Source organism: Ahaetulla prasina, chromosome 1 (assembly GCF_028640845.1).
Source record: "Ahaetulla prasina isolate Xishuangbanna chromosome 1, ASM2864084v1, whole genome shotgun sequence".
Taxonomy (NCBI): domain Eukaryota; kingdom Metazoa; phylum Chordata; class Lepidosauria; order Squamata; family Colubridae; genus Ahaetulla; species Ahaetulla prasina.
In genome coordinates, this window is record NC_080539.1 from 26,602,270 (window position 1) to 26,626,445 (window position 24,176).

At 40.5% G+C, this 24,176-nt stretch overlaps 1 protein-coding gene across 3 annotated transcripts; it reads right to left on the minus strand.

Moving 5' to 3' along the window:
* Nucleotides 1–471: 471 nt before the first annotated feature.
* NIPSNAP2 (nipsnap homolog 2) lies at nt 472–24,068 on the minus strand. 3 transcript variants are annotated; one of them, XM_058164512.1, is made up of 10 exons: nt 22,002–22,647; nt 16,101–16,240; nt 15,968–16,013; nt 14,434–14,528; nt 14,054–14,124; nt 12,791–12,931; nt 12,259–12,290; nt 9,777–9,871; nt 8,848–8,931; nt 472–2,018 (listed from the first exon to the last, which is right to left on the minus strand). In XM_058164512.1, exons 1-10 carry the CDS (start codon nt 22,094–22,096, stop codon nt 1,954–1,956), a joined length of 864 nt encoding a protein of 287 aa, XP_058020495.1. In that variant the 5' UTR covers nt 22,097–22,647; the 3' UTR covers nt 472–1,953. The 3 variants fall into 3 exon arrangements, with proteins under 3 accessions (XP_058020495.1, XP_058020496.1, XP_058020493.1); XM_058164510.1 differs by lacking the exon at nt 472–2,018 and adding an exon at nt 6,488–6,654 and having other exon boundaries at nt 22,002–24,068; XM_058164513.1 differs by lacking the exons at nt 472–2,018; nt 15,968–16,013 and adding an exon at nt 6,447–6,654 and having other exon boundaries at nt 14,457–14,528; nt 22,002–24,068.
* Nucleotides 24,069–24,176: the final 108 nt, after the last annotated feature.

The window sequence follows — 24,176 nt, forward strand, 5'->3', positions numbered from 1 at the left end:
AGTGAAAACTTTTTGATTAATTTCTTCAATGTTTCATTTGTTTGTTTTCTTTCTGGTACATGGTATTCTCAACAATCTTCTCCAACACTAGAGTGCAAAAATGTCAAACAGGAAGTATTTATTGTGGATCAAGATGGTTGTGCAACTTCTTTTTCAGTTATCCTCAGAACAGAAATTCTCCATGTCTTCCTCTATCAGCCTGATCTTGTGGAGAATCCTGTTGTATGAAAATCAGTCAGGGTGACCTCTAGAATGCTGTCCTTATTAAAGCACAATTAATTCTATTCATCTATTATGAATTGGATTGCCTTTTCATGTACTATTCAGTCATTCCAGCTCCGTAAATCAGATTAAAATACCTTATGTAAGTAAATTCAATTCAGTAAATTCAATAATACTTTACATTCTGTCTCCAAGCAAAAAAGAAACAATATCTATTTATAATCAGTAAAGCTCGAACAATGCCCATGATATGAGAAAATCAATAGGATTTTATTATGTTTTGCCAAAAATCGCTGAGATGTTGGATACATCATAGATGATAGATAACAGTGTATTTACACTGATTCATCAACTTACAAGATAATCACTTCAATGTATCTACATTATACACACATATAAAAAAAAATCCATCTATTCTAAAAGAAAATCAAAAACAGACAATTAGACATGGCAGAAACATTAATTTGTCTTTAGGTAATTTAATAGGCAATCTTTTTATTACCTTTTCTGAATTGCCATCTACAAAGAATCCCACAGAAATGATTGTTTTTTTCAAAAAAAAAATCTGTCCATATCCTACTTTACTACGTAGGTCTAGGAGTGTTTGTAAAATATTTTAACACACTGATCCTTCTTTAGCTGATTCTCATGCTATAGATTAGGGAATTCTCTAGATATGTCATACTGAACGCGTTCCTGAAGCTGAAGACATATGGCTTGAACCTCATTTAATTGCACAGCCGTCCACAATACATTCCGGGGAACTTTTTGCCACTGACTCTTCACTGAAACAGAGCAATCAGGATGGGGTATCTACAGATGAGAAGCAAGGGGATGAATGCCTTTACTCTGCAATGAAGTTTACAGTTCCCAACAAAGAAACAAGAAAGGGAAGGTCTTGAAGAAAAATGAAAAATAGAGGAAGACTTACCGTAATCGTCACGTCTCCCTTATTGATAACAGCTTCACTTTTTTGGGAAATTGGTCTTACTAAATACAATGGGACTTACTTATGTAAAGGCTGACAAATGCAAACTGCACAGGTAGTTGCAGATCAAACTATATTAAGAACTTAAGGTTTTTTTTTTCTTTTGATATTCTAATTTCGCATCTACATTCCTAGTGTCTTTGAGTGAACATTGGTGACTTTTAGAGATACTACGGTCACCTTTTTGTAGTGCAGGAAGCCCCTTTGCTCTTAGGAGCAACTGGTAACAAGCATCCTTGAGGTGACAGTACACTTTTCCTAAAAAGAAGAAAGCAACCATGCCATTTGCCCTCTATGCAAATCTGGAGAACCATAAGAAAGGCTTTCCCCAGCAATGATTTGTACCACAAGGCCCCATAGGCTGAATACGCAGATATGAAGGCGAAAATGCTCAATTGACAATTCTCCCCATAATAAAATGCAGATGTTCAAATGGTTAAAGCTCATGCAACTGTAACTGAAGCATGTGTGCTTCCATCAGTATTTGCTGCCTGTCCAAATGCTTGTGCATGTACAGTTATATGGCTGAAAGCTAAGACTTAAATGATCACCCTACAAATCTTCCACATGGATTTGTTAAATGCTCCTGCAGGATCCAAAGAAAAGATTTACCAGCCTCGGTATATAATACTTTGGGACGTCAAGGTTTTCACTGCCAAACACATGCCATCAAAATTAACTAAAACAACAATAACAAAAAAGTCACTTTAAATCAATGCATAGGCATCGGCTGACCGGTAGCTTTATTGAAGTGGAGAAATCTTCAAGGGTATCATAATTCTGGATTCCATTTCCTGAATAAGAGGCACTGAAAATTAAAACAAAAACAAAAAACAAATAAGGTGATATATGTGATACATGAAAAATGAATGGCTGCTGTAGCCACCACAACTGTAAACATATATTCAGAAGTGGTTGGAGCAGTGGTGAAATGTAAAATTAGTTACTACCAGTTCTGCGGGCGTGGCTTGGTGGGGGGGGGAGTGTAATGTGACTGGGTGGGCGTGGCCAACTTTTTTTTTTTAACTTTTAAAAGCATTTTTTCTATAACCTCTGGCTGAAGAGCTTGTAGAAAACATGCTTTTAAAAGCCTGTGACGATCAGGAAACTCAGCTGGGATTGCCAGAGGAAAAAAAGCTTTTAAAGGGTTCTGACGATCCCTGCTGAGTTGCCTGATCACCAGAACCCTTTAAAAACATTTTTTCTACCACCTCTTTGGCCGAAGAGGTGGTAGAAAAAATGCTTTTAAAGGGTTCTGACGATCCCAGCTGAGCCGCATGATCATCAGAGGCTTTTTTTTTTACTTTTAAAAACATTTTTTCGGCAGAAGAGTAAAAAAGTAAAAAAAAAACAACCTCTGATGATCGCACAACTCAGCTGGGGGGGGGGGGGGGGAGGGAGGCAGGGATTTTTTTTTACTGGTTCTCTGAATCACCTGCCACCATTGCTACTGGATCGGACAATCCGGTCCGAACCGGGAGCATTTCACCCCTGGGTTGGAGACGTTATAGAAAAAGCTGTAGTCATGCCCAACATCTGTAGGTATACAGAGAACCAGGTCAGTAGCATCTGCAAGGAGAGGGTTAAAAAAAAAACAACAACCCAACACAGCAGTTGCAGGTGTGCAATTAAAGCACCACCCCTTTATTTATTTATTTATTTATTTATTTATTTTATTCAATTTTTATACCGCCCTTCTCCCGAAGGACTCAGGGCGGTGTACAGCCAAGTAAAAAAATCACAGTATAAATATTAAAAGAAATTAAAACAAACATATTATAAGGTGGCCAAATTTAAAACGAATTAAAATATTAAAATATAAATAACCCCAATAAAATTTTATAAAATTGTAGGCCAGTCCCGCTTGAATAAATAAGTGCGTTTTCAGCTCACGGCGAAAGGTCTGAAGATCAGGCACCTGACGTAAACCAGGGGGAAGCTCGTTCCAGAGCGTGGGAGCTCCCACAGAGAAGGCCCTGCCCCTGGGGGCCGCCAGCCGACATTGTTTGGCGGACGGCACCCTGAGAAGGCCCTCTCTGTGAGAGCGTACGGGTCGGTGGGAGGCAAACGGTAACAGCAGGCGGTCCCGTAAGTACCCGGGTCCTAAGCCATGGAGCGCTTTAAAGGTAGTAACCAAAATCTTAAAGCGCACCCGGAAGACCACAGGAAGCCAGTGCAGACTGCGCAGGAATGGTGTTACATGGGAGCAACGAGTTGCTCCCACTATTACCCACGCAGCTGCATTCTGGACTAACTGCAGCCTCCGGGTGCACTTCAAGGGCACACAAGTGTATGATACACTCACAAAAAGAGCAGGGCTTCACTCCTGCAGTTATGGCCGCAATCTTGACCCCTCCTGGATGCCTCTCCTCTAAGCAGCTTTACATGGACAAAGATGCACTGTGGGGGAAACCTCGATAGGACATGTGATAGAAGCTTTGTTCTGCAGCCTTTTGAAACTCTTCTGAGACTTTAGAAAAAAGAAAGTATGTTGCTCCTGATAAGGGAGAAGAGCAACCCATGAGGCAGAGCCAAGAGTGGGATGAGTTTAAGAAACAGTGAAACAAAAAGTGGCAACAAGAAGATTAGGGAAAGGGAGACAGAATAATTATAAATCCCGAGTAAAAGGGCCTCCTTTATCAGATCAGCATCTGGACACAGCAATAACTCCCCAGGAACTTAGCTGGTACTCAGGGGTTGGAACTAGATGAGTCAAGGACAAGGCTCAGATAGGAAATCTATTTACACCGTAGCTCTAATAATCACCGACTACAGAGTCTAGCAAGCCAATCTTCTACATATAAGAACCTGAAGATTTTGATCTTAACATGTCTTTCTCCCATCCAGATTTCATGTCACTCATTTCTTGTCTTGGAAATGGGAGAGAAGCAGGGGTGAAATGCTCCCGTTCGGACCAGATCACCCGATCCGGTAGCGATAGAGGCAGGTGGTTTGAAGAACCGGTAGCAAAAATCCCTGCCCCTCCCCCCATGCCCAGCTGAGCCGCGCGATCATCAGAGGCTTTTTTTTACTTTTAAAAGCATTTTTTCTATAACCTCTGGCTGAAGAGCTTGTAGAAAACATGCTTTTAAAAGCCTTTGACGATCAGGCAACTCAGCTGGGATTGCCAGAGGGAAAAAAGCTTTTAAAGGGTTCTGACGATCCCTGCTGAGTTGCCTGATCACAGAACCTTTAAAACATTTTTCTCCCCCCTCTTTGGCCGAAGAGGTGGAAGAAAAAATGCTTTTAAAGGGTTCTGACGATCCCAGCTGAGCCGCATGATCATCAGAGGCTTTTTTTTTTACTTTTAAAAACATTTTTTCGGCAGAAGAGTAAAAAAGTAAAAAAAAAACAACCTCTGATGATCGCACAACTCAGCTGGGGGGGGGGGAGGGAGGCAGGGATTTTTTTTTACTGGTTCTCTGAATCACCTGCCACCATTGCTACTGGATCGGACAATCCGGTCCGAACCAGGAGCATTTCACCCCTGGGTTGGAGACGTTATAGAAAAAGCTGTAGTCATGCCCAACATCTGTAGGTATACAGAGAACCAGGTCAGTAGCATCTGCAAGGAGAGGGTTAAAAAAACAACAACAACCCAACACAGCAGTTGCAGGTGTGCAATTAAAGCACCACCCCTTTATTTATTTATTTATTTATTTATTTTATTCAATTTTTATACCGCCCTTCTCCCGAAGGACTCAGGGCGGTGTACAGCCAAGTAAAAAATCACAGTATAAATATTAAAAAGAAATTAAAACAAACATATTATAAGGTGGCCAAATTTAAAACGAATTAAAATATTAAAATATAAATAACCCCAATAAAATTTTATAAAATTTTAGGCCAGTCCCGCTTGAATAAATAAGTGCGTTTTCAGCTCACGGCGAAAGGTCTGAAGATCAGGCACCTGACGTAAACCAGGGGGAAGCTCGTTCCAGAGCGTGGGAGCTCCCACAGAGAAGGCCCTGCCCCTGGGGGCCGCCAGCCGACATTGTTTGGCGGACGGCACCCTGAGAAGGCCCTCTCTGTGAGAGCGTCTGGTCGGTGGGAGGCAACGGTAACAGCAGGCGGTCCCGTAAGTACCGGGTCCTAAGCCATGGAGCTTTAAAGGGTTCTGGCGATCCCTGCTGAGTTGCCTGATCACAGAACCTTTAAAACATTTTTTCTACCACCTCTTTGGCCGAAGAGGTGGTAGAAAAAATGCTTTTAAAGGGTTCTGACGATCCCAGCTGTGCCGCATGATCATCAGAGGCCTTTTTTTTTACTTTTAAAAACAATTTTTCCGCAAAAGAGTAAAAAAGTAAAAAAAAAACAACCTCTGATGATCGCACAACTCAGCTGGGGGGGGGGGAGGGAGGCAGGGATTTTTTTTTACTGGTTCTCTGAATCACCTGCCACCATTGCTACTGGATCGGACAATCCGGTCCGAACCAGAACATTTCACCCTGGGTTGGAGACGTTATAGAAAAAGCTGTAGTCATGCCCAACATCTGTAGGTATACAGAGAACCAGGTCAGTAGCATCTGCAAGGAGAGGGTTAAAAAAACAACAACCCAACACAGCAGTTGCAGGTGTGCAATTAAAGCACCACCCCTTTATTTATTTATTTATTTATTTATTTTATTCAATTTTTATACCGCCTTCTCCCGAAGGACTCAGGCGTGTACAGCCAAGTAAAAAAATCACAGTATAAATATTAAAAGAAATTAAAACAAACATATTATAAGGTGGCCAAATTTAAAACGAATTAAAATATTAAAATATAAATAACCCCAATAAAATTTTATAAAATTGTAGGCCAGTCCCGCTTGAATAAATAAGTGCGTTTTCAGCTCACGGCGAAAGGTCTGAAGATCAGGCACCTGACGTAAACCAGGGGGAAGCTCGTTCCAGAGCGTGGGAGCTCCCACAGAGAAGGCCCTGCCCCTGGGGGCCGCCAGCCGACATTGTTTGGCGGACGGCACCCTGAGAAGGCCCTCTCTGTGAGAGCGTACGGGTCGGTGGGAGGCAAACGGTAACAGCAGGCGGTCCCGTAAGTACCCGGGTCCTAAGCCATGGAGCGCTTTAAAGGTAGTAACCAAAATCTTAAAGCGCACCCGGAAGACCACAGGAAGCCAGTGCAGACTGCGCAGGAATGGTGTTACATGGGAGCAACGAGTTGCTCCCACTATTACCCGCGCAGCTGCATTCTGGACTAACTGCAGCCTCCGGGTGCACTTCAAGGGCACACAAGTGTATGATACACTCACAAAAAGAGCAGGGCTTCACTCCTGCAGTTATGGCCGCAATCTTGACCCCTCCTGGATGCCTCTCCTCTAAGCAGCTTTACATGGACAAAGATGCACTGTGGGGGAAACCTCGATAGGACATGTGATAGAAGCTTTGTTCTGCAGCCTTTTGAAACTCTTCTGAGACTTTAGAAAAAAGAAAGTATGTTGCTCCTGATAAGGGAGAAGAGCAACCCATGAGGCAGAGCCAAGAGTGGGATGAGTTTAAGAAACAGTGAAACAAAAAGTGGCAACAAGAAGATTAAAGAAGGGAAAGGGAGACAGAATAATTATAAATCCCGAGTAAAAGGGCCTCCTTTATCAGATCAGCATCTGGACACAGCAATAACTCCCCAGGAACTTAGCTGGTACTCAGGGGTTGGAACTAGATGAGTCAAGGACAAGGCTCAGATAGGAAATCTATTTACACCGTAGCTCTAATAATCACCAACTACAGAGTCTAGCAAGCCAATCTTCTACATATAAGAACCTGAAGATTTTAATCTTAACATATCTTTCTCCCATCCAGATTTCATGTCACTCATTTCTTGTCTTGGAAATGGGAGAGAAGCAGGGGTGAAATGCTCCCGTTCGGACCAGATCACCCGATCCGGTAGCGATAGAGGCAGGTGGTTTGAAGAACCGGTAGCAAAAATCCCTGCCCCTCCCCCCATGCCCAGCTGAGCCGCGCGGAGGTTTTTTTAAAAAACTTTTTAAAGCATTTTTTCTTCGGCCGAAAAAATGTTTTTAAAAGTAAAAAAAAGGCCTCTGATGATCGTGCGGCTCAGCTGGGATTGTCAGAGCCTTTTAAAACCTTGGCCGAAGAGGTTGTAGAAAAAATGCTTTTAAAAATAATAACAACAAAAAAAGTGGGCCACGCCCTACCAGTCACATTACCCACCCACTCTCACCAAGCCACTCCCACAAAACTGTTAGTAACAAATTTTACATTTCACCACTGGAGAGAAGCCACCCTTTGATTTGATAATAAAATTTGTCTGCTCTCCAGCTCTCTGTCTTCAGCCTTGGTACCTTCAGACCCCGTACACTCAGCCAAGGCAGCATAACAAGCTCCACACGATGAGCATCGTTGCTGATATTGTCCTCCAAAATCCCTAACTTTGCTGATTCCCAGCATCTATCTCCAGTGGAAAACTTTACTAAGTATAGAAATATGGTCCGAAATGCTTGCTAATCTTAGCTTCACTTTCCAACCCAAAAACTACCCTGAACTCAGACTTCTCAGTTAGCCATCTGCTAGCCTAGTCCCATGGGTACTTGGAGAAGAGAATCTGTATCTAAAGAGGGAACAACTAAGAGATAAAACTAAAAAGTTTCAGGGACACAATATCTTACGTGAGTATTTATTTACTTTTTTATTCATTCACCAAATTTCTTACCCTATTGCAATCAAATGCCTCTGAGAGGCTTAAACAAAATATAAAACAAGTTGCAATATTAAAATCCCAAGAGGGGCCATCCAGAATTATATAAGCACGAAGTAAGAACTGATAAGAACAGGGAAAAAAGAATTCAAAAATGGTATCCTGTATCAGTTCAAGCAAATGTCGTCAAAGAGAGTTCTGAGCGTAGAATTATTCCTGCAAGGAGACAGCTCCAAAGTGTGACACTGCCATAAAACAGCAGTCCCTTCAGCCTCCCTTCCTAAATGTCTTAGAAATGAGAGACTATGAACAGTTTCTCCCCGAAAGTTCTAATAGACTGAACTGACACTGGCTGAAACACAGAGTCTCGTAGATATAGTATGCTGTGTCATAAAAGATTTTATAGGTCTAAACCAGAGCCTCATATGCACCTGGAAGCCAATTAGCAATCAGTGCAGGGTCCACAAATAGGAAAAATCTCTCTCATCTCCAGGAGCCAGTAAGTATGTGGGCCATTGGACTATGGAGCACTTGAGAGTTTCTGGGTAATCTTTAAAAGCAATAGGAATAGCACTTAGACTTATATACTGCTTTACAGTGCTTTCCAACTCACTCTAAGCGGTTTACAGAGTCAGCATATTGCCCCCAACAATTTGGGTCCTCATTTTACCCACTTCGGAAGGCTGAGTCAACCTTAAGCCTGGTGGATTTGACCTGCCAAATTGCAGTCAGCCGGCAGTCAGCAGAAGTAGCCTGAAGTACTGCACCACCACAGCTCAATCTTTAAAAGCAGCCTGATACAAGGAATATTGAAGTATCCCAGGGTATTTAATATTTGTAAGCTGCCCAGAGTTGTCTCTGAGTTACTGTAGCCAGGTTCTCTGCACCATGTCAGGCTGCAAATTGGTGCACAAGCATAGGCGCCTCTGGCCACGGCTTTTACATGCTATTCAAGCAGGAGCTGTGAGATTTAAACTGTTACCCGTATAATACACGAGCTCATCCCATCCAGGCTTGTGCCAGGCAGAATTCCTTATGTCTTCTCTCGTCTGCAAGTCTTTGTAAGCTGCAAGTATTGGCAGAAAAAAGATTTGTAGGTTCAATGATGTGATAGCCATCAACAAGTTTTAATTACAATAAAATGCCATACAAGCCTTGGCAATATGATAACTACAAGTGTCAATGCACCATTTGGCATATATTCTCCTGATCATTTTATTTTACATTATTTCAGGATGGCCAAGAGCACTTCAAAGTGATTTAGCTTCAAAAGCTGAGTTCCTAGGCAGATGGCCTAGGACTTCAACACTTCATGTTGAAGAACTCTTAGTGATCTATAAAAGAAAAGAAAAGTAGTGTGGTGCTATGGAGGCCAGGGAATGACTCAGAATATGGGAGAAGAAAACAGTGAATATTGCCATTTTAACATGAACAAAATCCACATTTTCCAAGGGAACATTAAAAGGATGCAAATAATAGTTGAATTTGCTCTTATGTTTGGATTGACAAAGAAGAGGAGGTCAACCTATTTTCCAAAGCACCAGAAGGCAAGACAAGAAACAATGGATGGAAACTAATCAAGGAGAGAAGCAAGCTAGAACTAAAGAAACATTTCCTAACAGTGAGGACAATTAATCAGTGAAATCGCTTGCCTTCAGATGTTGTGGGTGCTCCATAACTGAAGGCTTTTAAGAAGAGACTGGACAGCCACTTATCTCGAATGATATAGGGTCTCCTGCTTGAGCAGGGGATTGAACTAGAAGTCCTCCAAGGTCCCTTCCAACTTTGTAATTAATCTCTCAAACCACCCCCAAATTAAAACCTGTCACATTGTGGGCCCTGACATGGCCTTTAACCCAATTGGAATTAGACACACATGGCCTAAAGGATAACAGTGAAGTCAAGTCCTACCCCAAAGATGATGGACCATGTATAACTGCCCAATCTGTGAGAAAAATCCACCAACAGCTTCTTTATCATCCTGCCGGATACGAATAGCCCGGGCCCTGAAAGGAAGGGGATGGATGTTTACAAACTGAATGCTGCAGTTGGCATAAATGCCGTGTCATATTTCAATCCCAGCAACAAGCAACAGATTACAGAGCCACACGTTGCTATCAGTAATATTTAGAGCAATATTTATTTATTTATTTATTTATTTATTATTTTAATTTATATACCGCCCTTCTCCCAAAGGACCCAGGGCGGTTTACAGCCAAATAAAACAACAAACACAAAAATTAAAAACATTTTTAAAAAACTAATTCAATTTGGCTAAGAAGAATTAAAACTCTAATAAAAAAACCCCATTAAAACTAAAACCTGCGCGATGGAACAAAAATGTCTTCAGCTTGCGTCGGAAGGTCCGGAGGTCAGGGAGTTGACGTATCCCTGGAGGCAGCTCGTTCCAGAGGGCAGGGGCCCCCACGGAGAAAGCCCTCCCCCTGGGGGTCGCCAGCCGACATTGTCTGACCGACGGCACCCTGAGGAGACCCTCCCTATGGGAGTGCACTGGTCGATGGGAGGCCACTGGTGGCAGCAGGCAGTCCCGTAAATAACCCGGTCCTATGCCATGGAGCGCTTTAAAGATAGTAACCAGCACCTTGAATTGCACCCGGAAGACCACCGGAAGCCAGTGCAGTTTGCGCAGGAGAGGTGTTACATGGGAGACTCGAGTTGCTCCCTCTATTACCCGCACAGCCCCATTCTGAACCAGTTGGAGCTTCCAGGTGCTCTTCAAGGGGAGCCCCATGTAGAGAGCGTTGCTGTAGTCCAGGCGGGAAGTGACGAGGGCATGAGTGACTGTGCATAGGGAATCCTGGTCTAAGAAGGGAAGCAACTGGCATATCAGGCGAACCTGATAAAAAGCTCCCCTGGCGACGGCCGTCATATGCTCTTCTAAAGACAGCCGTACATCCAGGAGGACGCCTAGATTGCGGAATAAAAACCTTCTATTATCAATAGAAGTAGTTTGGAAGACCTGAAGCCAACAGCAGTGTTTGGATTACAGTACCAAGGGGTAATTCAGCTTTATGTAGGTTACTTATCATTTAAAGAGTACCTTGAATTCATTAATGATTTTACAACCATTTTTTATTTATTTAAAACATTTGTAAAGTTGCCCATCTTAAATCAAATAAACTTGGCTTATTATATATTTTATTAAAACAAATCTGGCAGGGCAGTCTCCTTGATTTGTAAAACAAGAACTGGCTACTTGTTCAGGGCCACTTCAGAATTTAAAGGTTTTGAAATCAGGCTTTGCAGACACTAATCAAATTTGACAAGAACCAGGATCCAGGAGATGCCCTTTAGATTCTGTCATTATCAGTAGGACCCAGGATGACATTTGTCATTCAACAACTTCTCTAAGTTCTCTAGTTCTGTCCTCAATTATGTTACTTCATATCAAACTGCCTTATACTAAGTTAGATAGTTTCAAGTAATACTGTTTATGATGACTAGTCAAAGTTCCTTATTCTCAGGATTCCAGCAGCTGCTTCATACAAAGAATTTCCTTTAATACGTATGTTTTTTTCTGGAAGTTCTAAGTCTAGAGTTAATTAGCCATTCCTAAAATAATGGACCAGTCACTTTATATAGAAAGTCAGATTCTATATAAATTTCTTTATATTGCCTAATGATCCATATTAATGTAGTCTTGAACTGGAAAAAATGGGATGAGAATTAATTCTGGAATAAATTCTTACTTTGCCTTTTAAATTAAAAAAAAACAAACACCAAACATTTATGGCCAATACTACTAAAGAGGATGTCATCCAAAATAATTATTGGCTTGATGTGGCAGTGGTACATAACTTATTTTACTTATATTTACAATCAATTCAACAAAGCAAGCTCCTACTCTTCTCACTTTGCAGGGGAGAATCTGAGGCTCAACCTAGTCGTAAAATTCAGCACATCTAAAAATAAAAGATATAAATCGCATTATAAGTATGATTTATACTTGTCAGTATTTATACCAACAAAGCTTATGCACATGTTTTATTCCTAAAAAGCTGGAAAATTCTTTTATTTTCATTTTGTAATGTGCACCTTTATTTTTCTTAGTAGGGGTTTGTTTATCATAAAGGTGCATGATCTTCTGGGTTAACAGAGAGTCAGGTAAGGAGGAATGAGCAGGAGAAATAAGGCTCCTGATAGGTTTTTTTAAAACTATTTACAATAATGAAAGATACTAAGGTTGAATGGGACAATCATATTCATAATCATCTCAACAGGTATTTGGGAAATAGAATGTTGAATTAAATGATACCTAGTTAGTCTTGCACTATTATTTTTGTTTTTAGTAATTTCCTTCCAACCCCTGGAAACAGCACAGAAAATTATACTGCAACCTACAACACCATCTTCAACACATTATGGCTCTTACCAGTAGTTGCCCCATTCAATCATTGTTCCAGGCTGAAAAGAAACAAAATATATCATTAGAGCTAAAACGGCTTCTTCTTATCACCCACAAGCTAAGAATTAATAACCCTGTTTCTAGTTTTTGTTTTAGTTTACTAATCCCATTGTTAGTTTCTTTTCTAAATCAACATAAGAACAATGACATAACACTGTTAACAGTTGAAGTGCTTACTTTACACACACCCCAAAATGACCCTATTGTCAAAAAATAGAATTTTCAGCAGAAAACAAATAAACTTAGGTAGCATTGGTACTCGTTAGGCATTTCTATCAAGAACCAAACTGCCGTTTTTTGTCTATCAATTGCATTATCTGAATCAGCTTCTACAAGCATGCAGTCTTAAAACATTATTTCTGAGTAATTAATACTGTTAATCCAATAAAATGCAGGCTAAGTCCTGAGGTTGTACTGAAAGCACATATGCTTCTTCTTCACCTTTTTTAAAAAAATAAGTTATGCAAATTCTATACCTGTTGAAAAAAAGCCCACTCACACGTAATTGGTAAGACCTTAATTCATAGATATTGGGTCCTGGCCTGGAAACAGGCTCATTCCAAAAGCTGAACTCCAAGAGCAACTGATTCTTGCGGGACAGAAGCATGTTTCCTCTTGCTTTGCGAAACTCTGTAAATTCCTAAACAACAAATTGGATTCCTTAAGGGTATTGTGAAAAGACATTTTATTTTTAAAATAATTTATCCAGATTCTCTTTAAATATTCATAATTGAATAAATAGTATAAATTTATTGAATAATAATAAATAATAAATTTATTTATTATTATTCTTAAATAGTACAAAAGTTACTGTAATATCAGAAATAACTAGTCAGAGCTCTCCATATTTTTTTTTAAAAGCTGGATAATGAGGTATAGCTCCAAACAGAATTGGGCCACTAATACCTGGTGACGAAGCTGCAGAAAACTTTTCTAAAATATAATCCTTCACTAACAATATTATAGCAGCGTCCCAGAGACACGAATTCTTGGAAGAGATGGTCAGTTTACAGAAACATGTTAGAAACTGGTCTGTCTGGTCTGATAATTTTACAGTAGACTATTAGATAACCTTGCAAATAGAAATAGATAAGAGAAGCTGAGTTTTCATGGCAAAGCATCCTGAGGACTATATTCTATTACACCAGGGGTCAGCAACCCATGGCTCTGGAGCTGCATTTGGCTCCTTCATCCCTCTGCTACAGCTCTGTTGCTCAAAATATGCGTCACAACCACCAATGTGCGACACCTGCCGGCACACAATTTATTGAGCTTTTCAACCCCCAGTAGGCCAACCATGGATAAATAAGTATTTTTATACATAATACAAAGGTAAAAAATGATATATGTAGTGTTATCATCATTTTAGATATCAAAAGGGTTTTGTGGCTCGGTGTTTTCTGTGCGAAACGGATCCAAATGAGTGTTTAAGGTTGCCAAATCCTGCATTTGACCAAGGGACCCTCAAGCAGCTACTTTTAAGCCCAAAGTCCCTTCCGTGCGGCCACTGATTTTTTTTTTCATATATCACCAATCATAAGCAGCCTTTTTCATTTTTCTCTCTGATATAGCCCTGTTTATTTTTACAGGGGTGGGGGCATGGGGTGGGATGGGGTTGAAAAGGCCACTGAGCAAAGCCATCTGCAAAGTATCCAGAACAAAACAGGAGCCAGATACTTTCTCTTCACAAGAGGAAGGGAAACTTCAGGCCAGAAATTACCAAAAAGGTTAGAAAGTATTGATAGAAATCACTCGGTTTTACCTTATCATCTCGAAGTTTACTCATGACTTCTGTAAGGGCTGGATAGCCTCCCTCATATCGCCAGAGATGTACTGAAATCAAAAGATATTTAAGTTCTCTTTTCTTACTGGAGATATATAGGTTGCTTCCATCTGCTGCATCAGATATAAGTATTCCAGAGAGCATTTGAATTTTGCTGGGTCAAGTATTTGCTCTTTCTTAGACCCTGCAGGACTTGAGCCCGATCAGCTCTCTGTAATCAGCCCTCTGTTAATCTACTTTGTACAGTAGATTTGTGTTTTCCTTGCCCACCCTTTGCAACTTCACATCCAGATTGGAAGAAAACATCTCTTGCAAACATTGGAGTAATTTTGCATTCTGCTATATGTCTTATCTCCTACCAGCCTGATCTTGCTCTCCGTACCACGTGTTCCACGTCCCCACCAATGTACATGGATACTCCTTCCCTTCATGGACCTTTGGCAGAACTTTTTCACTGATTAAAAACAAAAACAAAAGGAATGCATATAAGCTGCTTGCTATCGACTTTGCTTTCTTCTAAAGTATTTACAGTACTGGTGACAGTTGATTGTCACTAATATTTTTATTATCTATCAGTATTCAACACAATCTAGGCTGAATCCTCCCGGACTCCTGGAAATTGCATTTTTATAAGGTTGTGAAAAATCACTCTGGAGATTTTTAAGAGATTGGACAGCCATTTGTCTGAAATGGTACAGGGTAGTGTTGGCGATCCTTTTCGGCAGCGAGTGCCGAAACAGGAGTGCTGATGCGTGTGAGTGTGCAGGAAACCAGAAGAGGAGTCACCCAGTGCGCACGCACGCACCGGACAGCTACTCTTCTAGTTTTTGGCACATGTATGTGCACTGACCACCTGGTCTTCAGGTTTCTGGTGCACATACATGCATGCATGAAGAACCAGCTGGCTGGTGAGTATGTGCATGCCGGGAAGATGATCTTCCGGTTTCCTGCGCACGTATACGCACCGGCCAGCTGGTCTTCGCACACGCATGCATGTCAGAAACCAGAAGACCAGGTGGCCGATGGGCATGCGTGTGCTGAAAACTGGAAGAGCAACTGCCCAGCACACGCATGCGCACCAGGCGGCTGCTCTTCTGGTTTTCGGCGTTCCAATGCACGTAAAGACCAGCTGGCCGGCACACCAGAACCCGGAAGAGCAATGGGTGACGGCTTGCGTGCCCGGAGAGATGGCTCTGCATGCCATTTCTGACACGCATGGCATAGATTCGCCATCACAGGTATAGGGTTTCTTGCTGGAGTAGGGGGTTGGACCTCTGAGGTCCCTTCCAACTGTTAATCAGTTAAATTTCTTAGAGATTTTTCCACAGCATCTTCACACAACATCAATGACTAAGGATCCTTGTGTAAATATAGATACTTTAAAATCACCTGAAATTTTCTATGTTTGCTTTGGCAAAGAAAAATCTGCATTCTTCTTCTTTTAAGAAGAGTATTTCTGCATAGTTAATAAGTGGATATTTCTCATATTTAATAGCATAATTATGACTTTTACACATTCAGCAGAATGAGGTGGTACAATCCTGAACAACAGAACCATAGCAGAGTTCCTGTTTTGTGGTTCATCTTACGGGATGCAAAAATCTCCCCGCATGTACAAAAATGCATATGGGGAAATGGTTCTAGCTCTCTGTTGTACTATTTTTTTTTTGTGTGTGAACTGTTTCAACGCAAAGTTCAAATACTATCCATTTTATAACCTGAGATAACTTATTCTTGCTCCTTTCAAGTGAGCAGATGAAGTGTTTGCCCAATCATACGTATATTTACCTAGAAGTCTTACTAAGTTCATAAAATTGGCTGTAAGTAAATATATGTAAGATTTAGAGTGTGATACCTGGACTTGAAAGCGTCTAGCCGGATATCAGGACTTACCAAAGTTTGTTGTAGGAGTCTAGACATTCCGGTTTGACATTGTGAACTGAAACATCAAACATCAATGTTAAAAGGTTGAGAGAAAGACACAAACTCTAACAGAGAAATATTAAATATAGAAGTAGATGCTCACACTGCAATTTATAAAGGCTGCTAGTCTCCTTTTTGGCTAAGAGGTTGGAGTGAGCATCTTTCCTGGGATCAACCTTGCGGACAAACAGTGATTTTAGCCAACTATCTTCTCCAGATTGGTTATGTGATAAGGCAAGGCCCCTGCAAGAAATGGTCAAATAATAAATATATAAATTATATTCATAGCTAATACCCAACATTGCATTTATTTTTGTACAAATGTCTTTTTAGGTAAAATTATGTTTCTGTATAGTTAAATGTGGATAAGCTTATATGCATGCAACACAGATAAAAGTAACAAATTTATTTTTTAATATGTTTACCACTATATTCTTCTGTTTTTAAATATCTTTTATCAATATTCTTGATTTTGGTAAAAAAAGAAAACACAATTTTAAAGAAATCTTCTGTAACTAGTGTGGTAGTATTAGACAGACTGATTTTTTTAAATCAAAACCAGATAGGATAGATCATCATATAGAGAATCTCTTTGGTTACAAAGAGTCAAAAATGATTTGATGGCACATATTCATAATCAAAACTACCAATCTAAGTGATGAAAAAAAATTATTCAGATTTTTAAAAAAACTCTTAAAAGTTAACAATTTCAATTTATCAACTATCTACTAGAACTATGTGATCTCCAAAAATGCTTTAAGATATAAGTGTACCATTTGTATTTAACACCTTAAAACAGCATTTTTTCTGGAGTCATGGTAATTGCTGCATAGTGCTCAGGAAAAAGTATGGCGGATTTAAGGTTTTGCACATAGGTGCAATGTTAATAATAAAGTAGTAGTAGTAGTAGTAGTAGTAGTAGTAGTAGTAGTAGTAGTAAGCGCTATGTTTATGATCTTGTGCATTCTGAAGGTGGTCTGAAGACTAGATCTGAAAGCCTGCAAGGCCCTTTTATCTAAATGTCTAACAATAGGACAGACACATAATTGGATATATAAGATCATGCTCTTTTAGGCTTTACTGATATAGCAAGGATACTTCAACTCTACTGAAATCTAAGCATTCATTTAATCCAACAGTTGTGAATCTGCAGCCAGAAGTTGCTTAACTACAAATCCCAGCGCATTCCCAGTTCACCCCAGTCTGAAGTTACTGGGAATTGTAATTTAGTAACTTATGGCTTTGGAGAGCCATAAGTTTCTAACCTCAGTGGGGAAGATAAAATTTGTACCGGTAGGTACACAAGCTTTAGTCCCTCTCTGTGTCTTACTGCAAATTAGTCCCAAGGACTCTGTTCACTTCCTCAGCCTCAACAGGTTCCCAGATAACCAGGCAAGACTCCTCCCCAGACCCACAACAAGGCCAGGGTCCAACAATGAGCAAATTTGAGTGACCCCTGCAAGGGATCTCCAACCCCCCCTCTATCCAAGAGGGCATGTATCACCTAAAATAGGGCCCTGTGATGGTTTTCCACAGATGCAGTAATGGTAGAGAACTAATGATGCTTCATTACTCTTATCGCCATAAGGTAATCCTTAATAGTGGCTCTAATCCATATATTCAGAATGTTCTTTGTACAAGATAGTAATAGAAGTACAGCCACAAATAGAGATCTCATGTAAGTATCACTCTTGCTTCTTCAAATGGTTAGCCTTAATTGAGTAGCAGTGAATCATACAATAGAAGTGAATCATACAATAAGAATTCCAGGGCCTCGTTGCTTGATTTGAGAGAAAGTTCTGTTTCCTAGGGAACTAATACATCTCAAGGACATTTGAATTGCCCTTACATCTTTATCAGGCATACTTTTTAACAAAGTATAAACAACACATACCAGAGCATCTTTATATAGTGCCTTCTACACTCTGGATTTAGCAGCTCAATCAGAACATTTTTGTCTAGCCTTTGTTACTAAACACTAGCCTCTGTCATTATTCTTTAAAGGTGTTTACTGCATTGGATGTATGCTATACATGGCTAACCTGCTCACATTAACCTTACATTGGGGCCTCTAAAACATGGGGTTTGACGGCTCACTCTTTTCAATAAAGAATAGTTTGGATCATCTCCAATTGTTTCAGTTACTTCCCTGAGTACATTTTGAATGATCCCAGTGTGAATTTATTTATTTTTATTTATCAAATTTATATGCTGTTCATCTTGCCATGCAAGGAGACACTGAACAGATATGATTAATAGATATGGATAAGGGATTATGCTTCCCTTATTTTTTAAAAGTAAAAATATAGAGAATAAAATAATGTAAAAATATATGTTCTTCTTTACACCCTAGTAACAATTCTCTCTCAAAGCTAAATTTTTTTTGACTGGGATAATATATTTGGAAGCACCAGGTTGGGGAAGACTACTAGGAATGGAAAATTAGAAAGATGCACTGAAACAAAAAAGTATCTAGGGCCAAAGAGCATAAAATAGTTGAAACCTTCATTTGAAAGAGACTTGGTGTGGATGGCTATGAATTTTAAGGATATGGGATGTAAAGCATAGCATAGCATAGCATAGCATAGCATAGCATAGCATAGCATAGCATAGCATAGCATAGCATAGCATAGCATAGCAAAGAATAGAATACATAGAGTAGAATTTTTTATTGTCCAAGTGTGATTGGACACACAAGGAATTTGTCTTGGTGCATATGCTCTCAGTGTACATAAAAGAAAAGATACCTTCATCAAGGTACAACACTTATAATACTTAATGATAGTCATAGGGTACAAATTTAACACTTAATGATACAACACTTAATGATAGTCATAGGGTACAAATAAGCAATCAGGAAACAATATTGTAAGTAAAGGGCAGAGGAAAGTTCTGATACAGGTTTCTATTTATTATTTTTATATATCACCTTTCACCCTAGAACCCAAAGTTCTCAGCCATTTGGTTTTTTCCATTATTCCTCACAACCATCATATGATGCATATTTTATCCATTTATCCATCCATCCATCCATCCATCCATCCAATTTCTATACTGCCCATCTCACCCGAGTGACTATGATTAGCTAATGTTACAAAATACAAAAACATAAATAAGATTTTTTTTTAAAAAAAATTAAAAACAAAATTAAAAGATAGGGTTAATGTCTTAAAAGTTAAAAAGATGGAGAGAACACTCTCATGAAACCAACCATCTCCAGGGTTGTCTAACACTCTTTGACTCCCATGCCAATTAGCAGAGCAAGGTTTTAACAATCATTCTGAAGGCCAGGACAGTGGGGGCTCATCATACCATTGGGGGTAAGGTTTTCCAAAGGGAGTGAGCAATGGCAGAGAACCTGCCAGGTGAAATTCTTCCTGGAATCTGCCAGGAGAAAATTTTAAACCATAAGATATCCTCCCTGCCTGATTGGATGGCACAAAACAATACAATTGGGACAAGATATTACTTGGGTAACTGGTCCCATACCATGAACAGCTTTAAAAGTGATTTTGAGAAGGAATTGGACCCATATATATTGAGTAATGATGATCGGATCGGATTAGTATGGTGCCTAATCCAAAGACATCCCGTAAACTTCACAAAACCATGTGGAATTTCCACAAGTTGTCCTAGATTTACAACCATTTGTTTAGTGACCATTGGAAGTTACAACGACACTGAAATAACTGACTTATGATTGGTTTTCACACTTAAGACTGTTGTAGCATTGCCATGGGCACTTGATCAAACTGTGGGCACTTGGCAAATGAGATGTATTATGACAGTTGCACTGTCCCAGGGTCATGTGATTTGTAATCTTCCAGCTGGTTTTCAACAATCAAAATCAATGGGGGAAGCCAGATTTGCTTAATGACAGCATTCACTTAACTACGACAGTGATTTGCCTAACAACTATGACAAAAAGGTCATAAATCAGGGCAAAATTCACTTAACAACTGCCTTGTTTAGTAATAGAAATTTTGGACTCAATTGTGATCGTAAGTTGAGGACCCCCATCAATGGATTTTCCTGGTAAATAAAATTCAGAAAGTGTCTGATAGCCCTTGTTTGAAATTTGACAATTTTATTTACATTATGAGCTTTCTTGGGAAGAAGCTCACTTGATCATATGCAAAGGGACATGATTCATGAGGAATTTAAATGAACTGGGTGAGTCAAAAGAGGGGAAGATAAGGAAGTTTTGCAGATGAAAGTTCCATGGTGGGGGTTATTAACAGCTGCAGTGTGCTAAAAGCCCTCTTTTTTTTGCTAAATCCTTCGGAGATAGCCTGAAACATTTCAATGCTCAGCTGCCTCCCACTCAATGAAATCTGCGATGAAATAAATCTGAGAATGTTCTGTTTTTACTCCGCTCCTGTTTGATAACTCCTTGTGTCCATTTTTTTTCCCCCCACAAAGTCCCAAGGTGCTTTTTTCAAGAGACAAACTTGACTTTCTGGGTTTTCTTTGAAGACGTTTCTCATCCAAGAAATTTCTTCAGCTCCTTTGGGACAAGCATGACCTCTCCATAGACATTTTGCACAAGGTCTGACCTGTCCGTGCTACATAAAATCCAGGGGGGCTTTGGTGGCATATAACTGTTAAATAAAGTAATTGGAGAAGAGTCAATTCATGGTAAGGTAAAGGTTCCCCTCGCACATATGTGCTATAGTCGTTCCGACTCTAGGGGTGGTGCTCATCTCCCTTTCAAAGCCGAAGAGCCAGCGCTGTCCGAAGATGTCTCCGTGGTCATGTGGCCAGCATGACTCAACACCAAAGGCCCACGGAACGCTGTTACCTTCCCACCAAAGGTGGTCCCTATTTTTTTTACTTGCATTTTTTATGTGCTTTCAAACTGTTAGATTGGCAGAAGCTGGGACAAGTAACGGTAGCTCACCCCGTTATGCTGTGCCAGGGATTCGAACCGCCGAACTGCCAACCTTTCGATCGACAAGCTCAGTATATTAGCCACTGAGCCACCATGTCCCTTAGCATCTTAGCCACTGAGCCACCATGTCAATTCATGGACAGGGAGTCAATTCCTGGGCAGGAGGTAGCCAATGGGCTTCATACGTGAAGTGAAGAGGCAGATAAATGGAGAGGGAATCACTTGATAAAATTTATATTGATATACTTACACCAGGCCTTTGCTCTTTCTAGTATAGCATCCTAGCATACTAGGAAAGAATTATCCAGTGGATGACAAGTGGAAAGCAGGACAAAGAAAAGTGTACAGTTGCAAGTTACTTTACATAGCGTTTGGTGCACAATACTGAAATGACAGATTGTCGTATATAACCCAGCTTACTATTGCTAGAGGATACTTACAACCCATCATAAATGTCTCCAATTTACAACTCCAATTTCACTTACAATTTAATAAGAACGCAAATCGAGAAGTTGAAATAAAGACGAGAGTGTTCCTATAATATGGGATATGACTTGGGTGTCTCAGAACTTGCTTGCTGGGGCTTAATTATGGGGATTTTGAGAAGGAACAAAACTAGTTGACACGTGCAGAGGGCACGAGTGGGAGATCCTTTCACATGATGACTAAATCATCCTCATCTTCTACCCTGACCCATATAGTGTCGGGGGTTTACTCAACACGCCCCCCCACCATACAAGCCATACTCCTCCAGTGCGCACGCGCATTGCAAGAAACCAGCCACCGGAGCATTATTAGACCGGGGGAGGTGGGGGTGGGGGGAAGCACAATAAGGAATCTGGAAAGAGTTACACGGGTCCAGCCTGGCCACTGCTATCAGGCACCGGCCGCGTCCATGGACGTATTTAACAGCCATTCCCTGCACGGGGGCTGGAGCTCTGCTTTTCTCTCCCCCGCAAGCGCCCAGAGCGAAGGAAACGGGGAGCTCCGACTAGAAACCACCTGACTTGCCCGTGACCTTGAGGATGACGGCAGCCCCGGGACGCGGTGATGGTAGAGGGAGAGAGATGCGCGCGGGACACGCTTCCCTCCCCTTTCTGCAGCTTCGCTCACCTGAGGTAGAAAAGACGGAAACTGGCCCCCGGTGCTGGGAAGGAGCCACGGCGTAGGCGGCCCCCGCTCCCCCTCAGCAGCACTCCGGCCGCCATCTTGCCCACCTACGCTGGCCGCGGGTGGGGAGCGGGACGAGAGAGGGGCGCGTTGCGCCTGGACAGCCACTAGGGGGCCTTAGGGTTAGCTAAGGGGATTGACTGGGTGGGGGTGGCTAGTTAGCCTCGCGCGTCATGCGAGACGCGGACTGGCGGGAGCGCGCGCGCGCGGACTCGCGATTTGCTTAAGTCGCAAATGTGACGCGACTGAGAGTGTAAATGGTGGGGGGAGCAAAAAGATTTTACCAGAGCAGCCTGCGAAGTAAATCTCGTAACTGCTCTATGTCCTCCTACCTGTAAGACTTCTATAAGTTTAGCCGTGTTCAAAAAATACAGCTCACCCAGAGAAAATGGAAGAATATTTAAGATGGGGCCCTCCCCAAGACGTGGATTTTTTCCCCCCTCTCCATCTATTTGGGAGGGAATATAGCCTTGAGGGAGATTTTAGATATACTCGTAAATTATCGAAGCAAAAGATATTCCTAGATGTTTGTTTTTCCAAAACAGGTGCAGATTGTGCTCCCCCACGAACAATGTGAATATTTTGATTTAATGCCAAACAAGCTCTTCAGATTCACTCCCCCCCCCAAAAAAAAAATATTTAGATTTTTCTTTAAAATTGGGACATTTTAATAAAATGAATATGCTTTGGCTGTGTAAGTATGTCTAGGTAAACAAGTATCATCCAGTCAACCGAAACTGATTCCCCAAAGAACAAACCAGCATTGGTTGAAGAGGGTTGGACTAAAAGACCCTAAGGTCCCTTCCAGCTCTACTAGGATTGATTGCTTGTAGTTAGTAGTCAGAAGGAAATCTGCCAGAAAACTCCAGGGCTATAGATTAGAAGCCAGGGATATAGATTAGAAGCCATTTGATATTGTTGACAAAAATAAAAACCTACAAGAGTGACTTTATAGGGGAGAGAGGCAGCATAAAAATTGAATAAAGATGTTCCCCTGTAGTCATTACAAGAGCCAAATCTGATTCAAGAAATGGTTATTGTATATGTTAATACAATATTACAATAGAGGTATACTTTTATTAGCAGTGTACTGTGTAGGAGAGTATTTAGGAAAATGAAATTCTGGCCAGGAAAGTTTTGGCCAGCTATCAGGCATACTGTACAGTAGTGGCCAAAATTGTGGAAATCTTTTGGGGAAAGTATATTTTTGAGGTTTGATAGCTAATAACACCACTTTTTGGGGGGAGTTTCAAGATAGTCATATTCTACTGCTGGAATGGCCTGGAAATAACCGAGACCTTAACCCAATTGAAAATCTATGGAGCCAACTGAAGAAACTTGTTAGTTAAATGCAATCCAGCAGTAAAACCCGGTTAATAGAAGTAATAATTCAATCTTGGTTTCACATAACAGCTGTAGAACTAAAAGACTTGGTTAACTCCATGAGAAGATGTAAGGCCGTAATTCATGCTAAAGGTTACCCAACCAAATATTAACTAATGTGATAATTTTTGTATATCTCGTTTTTTCTAAGTGTTTCACTTTTCTTCTTTATACTGTAACTGCTATTCTAATAGTAAATCCTTCATAAAAGTTATTGCATTGCATTCTTGATTAAATTATCTTTCCATTGATATATAATTTTATGGTACTACTCCCAAAAAAAGTGGTGTTATTAGCTAGTTTTAGAAAATACACTTCTCCCAAAAGGTTTCTACAATTTTGGCCACTACTGTATGATGAGGAAAATGATGATGGAAATTGCTTTCCAAACTTTTTTTTTTTTCTAAGCGATCCTCTCATTATCTATAAATGGTTAAAAAAATAGTAAACCTTTAAAACAGCATTACTCAAGCCAAACAACTACCAGTAAACTGAATAGGTTTCTCCGAAGTTGAATTCCCCATATTTTCAGGAAGCAAGTTTCAGTTCAGAGAAACATCAGAGTAAACAAGTTACTATTTCCAATAATAAGATACAGTATTTCCTCATCATTTTGTTTGCTTTTCGGGCTTTGATTTTCTTGTTTATTGTATCGGTTGTAACTGAATTCTAGTGCTTTACTGGAACAGTTTAAAATATTCAGTTTGTACATTGCTTTATGTTCCTTCAGGCAGG

Bases quoted from the DNA above. Each gene is read 5' to 3' on its own strand.
- NIPSNAP2 (XM_058164510.1), bottom strand. From the start codon at position 22,096: ATGGCGGCCGGAGTGCTGCTGAGGGGGAGCGGGGGCCGCCTACGCCGT. The intron at 14,529-15,967 runs GTAAGTCCTGAT...GTTTTTAATCAG, and splicing joins GACTCCTACAACAAACTTTG to TGAAAAAGTTCTGCCAAAGG. The intron at 14,125-14,433 runs GTAGGAGATAAG...TTTTGATTTCAG, and splicing joins CGGAGAGCAAGATCAGGCTG to TACATCTCTGGCGATATGAG.